Below are 7,318 nucleotides of genomic sequence, written 5' to 3' on the forward strand. Positions count from 1 at the left end.
CTTGTGTTTCCTTCCTCCATGGAGAAAGCAGTGGCGGTGGCGGACACGATGCGCTCGTGACGCAGTGAAGGCTCTGTGCCTTGCTTCTTTGTTTTTCTTCGCTGTTCACGCGCTGCTTATACATGCTTGAGCTGTGCCGCTATACGTCACTGGTCACCTGAAGGGTGGAGCATACGTCACGACGTCCTCTCGTTCTGCGACGCGCCCTTTTCACGAGGAAAACGATTTTTCAGAGGTGCGCGGAACAGAGCCTTCGCGCTCGATCTGTAGGTCACCTGCGGTCATCGTTCTTACATAGCAACTCATTTTATTGGTTGGAGAACACTCTGCGACGAAAAACGAAAATATTTTTGCGTTCACCTCAGTGCTCCCTTAATACCGCTATATGACAAGCGTTGGTGATATCGACAATTGGAGAATCCACGGCTCCCGTGTAATAAAGTATTTGGAGGAATAAACTGGGAAGCGCATAGACGTTCTCTCGACGGAAAAGCGCAGAGCTAGGCGACATGGTCGTGACGGTAGCGCGACAGAAAACCACCGAGCCCACCCGCACACGGCGATATCTCGACGGTTCCTTGTGCGGCGTCGGCTATGCTTGGCTTCTTGACCTACGACATCGTTCCGGTAGTCACCTCAATTTCTCGGGGAGGGACGAACCACAACAAGACTCAAACAGATGGAGCTCAAAACCAGACAACCATTGAAACAGTCGCGACGGAACATCCTGGAGATATGCGTTTAGGGATATTGACATTGGGATCTATTTCGGATGTCTGTGGGAGATGGTGTTCTATCCGGGTTGCACTCCGAGGATCGCGTGCTCTGGGAGCTCCTCCGTCGCCCTTAAAGGGTACACCTTCACCGATGTCGATCACTACATCATGACCGCATTGTACTGCATGCCGGGATACTGAGCAAAAAAGCATTAATCATCTACGTGTTGTACTTAGCGAGATACATGGCCTCGAACATACTCTAGAGCAAAGCGCAGACGCCACAGAGTTCAGAGTTGCATCCATCCCCATTGGCAGCCGTAAGCACGTGACTTCTTGCACGCTGCCTCACTACTGGCGGCGAGTTCTGTGATGTCAGAGCCGCATGAGTTTCGGTATCGCGGTGCCCATTTTCTCCGCTTCTATTACCCTCTTCGCTGCGAAGCTTTCAGTGCAGTGTCACATAAGTGTAAAGAACCGTACTTTACGTTTATATCCTGTTTTTGGAGTGATGTCTTACCGTGGAGATGGGAAGTGCATGCATTTTCGTTTCCATGACAGCGTAGGCGGTTGTGAAGAGGGAGCCGGTCACCGGAGAATCGCCTACGGTATCCTATGGTTTGATTCGGTATGGTACTAAATAAGTAGTCGTAGTAGTAGTAAGTCGCTTCAGAGTGTCGACACTGATGTCCGAGGGAGAGCAGGAGCGCCATCTTGTTTCCGCACGACACCGGTACAATCCCCATTTGAGGATCAAAGACGGCTAGCATAATGCTCCCTGTTGGATAGAGGAGCGTGCGTGATTGTTGTGCGATAATCAATGTATTGTCGACCAGTGCGTCCCGAGGATGTCAAGGTGAGCTCAAGGCCGTCAACTGCTGCTTGTAAACGAAAGGAACATTTCACCCGCGCACGATAGATGGCATCGTGCGCAGCCCGCGTGCGCGTGAGTAGCGTGGCGCGGAAACAAGATGGCGCATGCTCGCTCTTGGTACTCAGTGTCGATACTCTGAAGCGTAGCTTATTTAGTGACTCTAACTTCGGGCAAGCATGTACGGATAAAACGTCGTTTCCCGTTTGTCTGTACACGTTTCTCCTGCAGCGTTGTACGGCTCCATCGTCGATGGTGGCTTCAAAAAATCGCAGTTTGAAAAACTCAATGCTTAAAAACCCGTTCAATTCAGGAATGTGGGGCTTAGCGTGTCGAATCCATGGACTGCGATGTATTAAACGGAGCCGTACATGTACTGGGTCGCATATGTTTCTCATCCCCCCTTTTGTCCCTTTTTCTTCAAGCGCACGTTTCTCGTCCTTCTACCTTTCGTTTTGGGATATCTAATAGAAATATATCGCTCAAGAAGACATCTAGAGTAGGCTTGTGCGAATAGTAAAACCGAAGCACATACGAAGCGAGTGCAACAAAATCTTTGCGAAATTTTTGCGAATTTCGTGAATTACAAAATTCGCAAATTTTAAGGCCATGCGAAATTTTTTTGGCAATATTTATTTTCACATTTGGTTGCACGTGGTGAGGATTAGAACTGAACACTGTGGAAAGTAAATGTTGTGATGATGGTTTAAACATTCGTACAATTTGAACTGTTTTACAGCAGAAGTGTAAGCAGAAAGTCATTACGGACAGTTTCGTACTTATCACGACTTGAGGCAATAAAGTCACGAATATTAGCACAAATAGCATATTGGCTGTTTGTAAACAATCTACGTCAAACCCCAGATCTCGCGACCCACCGTTAGCAAAAGAAAATCTCGTTCGTTGGCAGCCGCCCAAGCAGCACAATGTATTGAAAGTCGAATGCAATAGAGAATGTGTCTTATTAATGTTCCTTAGTTCAGGAGTCTGTTCATGGCCTTCCACCTACCCGTCCACCCCTATTGCACTCGACTTTCATTACATTGTGCTGCTTGGGCTCGGACCATAAGCGTTGTTTTGATGGATGTTTTGATGATGGATGCCATTGCGCGAAAGAGATAGGAAGGAAATCTTGATGTGTGAGGCAGACACAACCTGGCCTCATCTCACGAAACAAGAACCCGCGAGATTACACGGCGGCTACAACGGATTTTTATTTTTATTTTTTTGTCAACAATCCACACTTTCGCAATCACACGGCGATATAGGCCTGTTGCACTAACCAGGCGGCGGTGCGATTTCCCGACACATGCGCCACGGGCGCCCAAACACAAACAACTTCCTAGTTCTCCGGCGGTCGGTCGTGCTGGGCCTGATGTGATTTTTCCGTGTAGGACCTTTTTGCCATTTTTCACGGATGTGCAGTTTTGTGTGAAATAAATCATATGTTAATCAACAGGCACTTGTTTGATGATGTGAAGTGTAAGTTAGCTAGAACACGACAGCAATTATGTGTCCTGTTCACAGGTGAGATTAAAGTCACAGGTATTTTTTCCGTTCAGGAGAACGTAAACTTTTATGCACTCAATGGGACGTTCGACATGGTTGCGAATTTGAGCAATGTAGTCATTATCTTGCATCTGCTACTCTCAAAACTGCGCACTAGACATGAAATTGGAGGCATCAGCAGAATTGGATCTTTCTTCTCACTACGACCTTAAATTGCAGAAGGGCCTTTATCAATCAGTACGAGGTCCGTTGGTGAAATCATCTTAATAAGCTGCTGTGGTTTTTGTCTGTTCAAAGATTCACAACGTATATGTCATTGTAAAACGTGAAAACTCGTTTCCGTCGTCTGTTATTCCAAAGCTAGAATCACGTTCTTTCACATATTTGTTGCCAAACTTAATCACATCTGCTGTGTGCCAAATGACATATGAAAAGGCTTGTCTGAGTCCTAGATAAACGTAGCTGGAGCCATTCCATTGAGAATCTTGTAAACATTGATATCACACGGCGAAGAGCACTAATCCAACGGTGGTTGCGACACCTTTCGCATGGTTTGTTTGTAAGGCTGTAGAGACATGTTTATCTTCTGAATTTCTGTAGCTGTGGCTACAACCTAACAAGAATAACAACTAAATTTTAATATTGCGATGTTTTCGCTCTCGTGCGCTTCTTCCCATTCTCAGGAAAATTACGCAAAAATGTACACATGGGAGGCCGCTGAACTAGAAACTAGTTTGCATATCTGTCGCTAGCTGCCTCTGTGAAAAACTCCAGCGCAACAGCCCTATACTGATGAAATGCGCCGCGGCGGGTTGTCTATTCGTGAAATTTACAGGCCGCGGATATGCGCGATATGCCGGATTCGCGAAAAATTGCATATATATAAAGCAGCGAAATTTCATCAGCGAAAGGGTTTCATGGGAGTTTGTGTCTCGAACAAAAACGCAGCGAATACCTGTGTAACCGAACCAAAGACATGTACAGCATAAGTACAAATGTACAGTAAACATATGCATATATACAGTGACACCGATATGTACGGGTATGTACAGATATGCAGTACGCGATACGGAAATATCATGAAAATAGCAGGTGCTGTCTTTTGTCCCCTTTCCTTTGGCGTTTCCGGCCTTACATACGAGTATATCCGGCTTCGGATCTATTCGAATATATTCGATGCAGAATAGACATTGCTCCGATTCGAGATTCAAGTATAGAATGACGTAATGCAAACAACTCAGGGAAAAGAGGTGCTGACGCCAGGAATCGAACCTGGGTCTTCTGATTTCCGTTCAGATATGCCAACCGCTACACCACACCAGCACGCCGTTTCCCTTTGAGCGCCTCTCAAGTACGGGGGGGGGGGGGGGGGGACAACCAACCACGCTATTCCCATTCTCTCTTACATCTTTCTCACTCACTCTCTCATTCAGACACGAGGCAGGGCGATTGTAAACGACGTAAACAACGAGATTTGGCCGAGGCAGACCAACAATTAGGGACGACACAGACAAGTAAGCCTCAAACGCCCAGAAATTAACGAAATGCAATTCCAATGCGATTCCTGGCGTCAGCACCTCTTTTCCCTGAGTTGTTTGCATTTCGTTAATTTCTGGGCGTTTGAGGCTTACTTGTCTGTGTCGTCCCTAATTGTTGGTCTGCCTCGGCCAAATCTCGTTGTTTACGTCGTATAGAATGACGTATTTGATTCGGAATTGGAATCCGATGTACAACTATTCGATTAGGTATTCGAAAAATTAGATTAGTCACACAGCCCTAATCCACAGTTGGTCGAGCTTAACTGCTTACAGGTTGATCTCTTTCTTGTATAGAATATGTGACCTAAAAGTCTGAGTTACTAACTGGAACTGTTGCAAATTACGCAGAAGAAGAAGGTCCCGCTGATTCTGTGGCTGAATGGCGGACCAGGCCAGACATCTCTCTTCGGACAATTTATAGAAAATGGACCCGTTGGTATTGACAAACGAGGAAACCTTTACAACAGAACCAACAGTCTGTATGAAGACTATGATATCCTGTACTTGGACCAGCCAGTTGGCGCAGGATTCAGCTTTACCAATGATTCATACCCCAAGAGCCTGGAGGACATCGCAAGCGATATGGAGAAGTTCTTGTGCTTATTCTTTAGGCTATTTAAAGAATACCTCAACATAGACCTATATATAGCTGGGGAATCATACGGAGGTATGTGCGCCACTTCCTACACACACAGGGCCGGACTGGGCTAAAAACACTTGCATAATGTAAAACCCGAGACTAGGCAACCCGAAGGGACAGACACAACATGAAGTCTTGTGTCGAAGACTTCGTGTTGTGTCTGTCCCTTTGTGTTCCCTAGTCTCGGGGTTTTACATTATGCATCATCTTCACCAGCTCGCTTGCTTCCTAGCCATTTTTTCGTTGTAAAAACGCTTACTGGAAAAACTCTCAGATCGGAGGGAGCACAACTTTCCCCGGGGGAGACACAGACATCTCACCTCAAACTTTCCTGGTGAGGTCAGTCCGGACCTGTATGACTTCATATCGGCCGTTGTCCATGCGCTAATGTGAACGTTTTGTTGACAAAACATGCTGGGCACGTGTATACGTTTCTTTATGAATTATTTTCTATGCATGTGTGTACATAGGAGATAAGTTTACATATCATGAGCATTTTTTTTTATTCCTAAACAAAAATTGTGACCTTGCAGTGAGGGCGGCCGCAGCTTTCGGAGTTCATATCCACCAGAACATGACAGGGAGAAAAAGACCCCCAGGAAATCTCAAAGGAGTCATGTGCGGAGTTGGCCTGTTTACTGACACTCTAACACAAGTGGATACATCCGACCTCCTCTTAAGTCTTGGTCTGGTAGACCAGCACGGCTACAAGGAACTCAAAGATAACATCAATAAGATGAAAAAATTCATCACAAACTCGACAACGGTCAAGATGGCCCTGGGAATATATCTGAAGACCTTCGGAACGACCACGAATTTCACGGATCCCAAATTTCGCCTTCGACGAACAGGGTACCTCTACAATGGAAACGCACTGAAGCCAACAGAGCCAGAGGAACACGTCAGATTCGCTGAATTGATGCATAACAAAACATTTCGAGAAGACATCCACGCGGGTGTGAATGCTTCGTTCCGCGGGAATGACCTTGCACTAATGATGAATCTACTGAGTGATCTCCATCGAAGCATCGACAACGAGCTGGCGACTTTGCTCGACAAAAAGACAAAAGTCCTCGTTTTCCTCGGACAGCTGGACCTTAAGGTGTCTAATGTTGTGACGGAGAAGTTTTTGAGAAACCTCAGCTGGACTGGAGCTGAAAAGTTCAAGGACGCAGTACAAAAGCCTTGGTGGGGAAGAGCCGAGGACAAAGACTTCGCTGGCTACTTCATCAAAGAAGATGGTTTAACGTTGGTAAAGCTGCTTACCAGTGGTCATTATCCATTCTTTGACCAACGAGATGCGTCAAACGAAATGGTGCGAAAGTTTATCAACAATGGAGAATTTATTACTAAAACGGTAAATCCAAAGACTGGTGTTTATGAACCTAACTCAGCAAAGGACCAGTTGTGAGTATTAAACCGTGGGTACCACAACCTCAGGTGATGAAATTACGTCTGAATAAAAATTTCCGACTAATCATTGTGAATGAAATGGTCTTTCAAATCCACGTTCATTTTCTAACATGATTAGTTAATTAGGCGATTATCGATATCAACCGGGAAATCGTGGTTGTTGAAAATGATAAACGACCACATCACGGATGCGCCAGTATTACTGCAGAGAAAGCTTTTTCTACACTGTAATATCCATAGGCGCCGACTGCGGGGGGGCGCGGGGGCTCTTGCCCCCCCCCCCCCCGGAACATGAACTAGGGGGGGCGCCGCCTCCCCCGAGAAGTCCCGCTAAGAGGCTGACACCAACCTTTGGGGCTGGGCGCGCCCGGGTCAAAAGAGCGAAGAGGCATCAACCCCAAAAATTGTATGTATCCGCAACATGTATCCGCCCGCCATACTCACGATCACAGTAGAAGGTGAGGCGAAGAAACACAGAGGATGACACAACACATAGCCTGAATTTCGCCCAAAGCAATCAGATCAATGAAACGAAGCAGTCGAAAAAGTACCCCCCCGCCAGAGTACTTACTTCGCGGTGCGCCCTTGCCCCCTCCGGGAAAATGAAAACTCTCCGCCTCTGGTAATATCG

At 46.4% G+C, this 7,318-nt stretch overlaps 1 protein-coding gene across 1 annotated transcript in view; it reads left to right on the forward strand.

Moving 5' to 3' along the window:
* The window catches only part of LOC135390057 (venom serine carboxypeptidase-like), a 31,840-nt gene extending 25,137 nt beyond the window's left edge, over positions 1-6,703 (forward strand). The window contains exons 3-4 of the mRNA XM_064620069.1: positions 4,983-5,301; positions 5,808-6,703. Of these exons, the coding sequence (XP_064476139.1) occupies positions 4,983-5,301; positions 5,808-6,685 (1,197 nt within the window). The 3' untranslated portion in view covers positions 6,686-6,703. The remainder of the gene's footprint in view (positions 1-4,982; positions 5,302-5,807) is intronic.
* The last annotated feature ends 615 nt before the right edge of the window (positions 6,704-7,318 follow it).

The sequence above is a fragment of the Ornithodoros turicata genome, chromosome 3 (genome assembly GCF_037126465.1).
Source record: "Ornithodoros turicata isolate Travis chromosome 3, ASM3712646v1, whole genome shotgun sequence".
Classification (NCBI taxonomy): Eukaryota; Metazoa; Arthropoda; class Arachnida; order Ixodida; family Argasidae; genus Ornithodoros; species Ornithodoros turicata.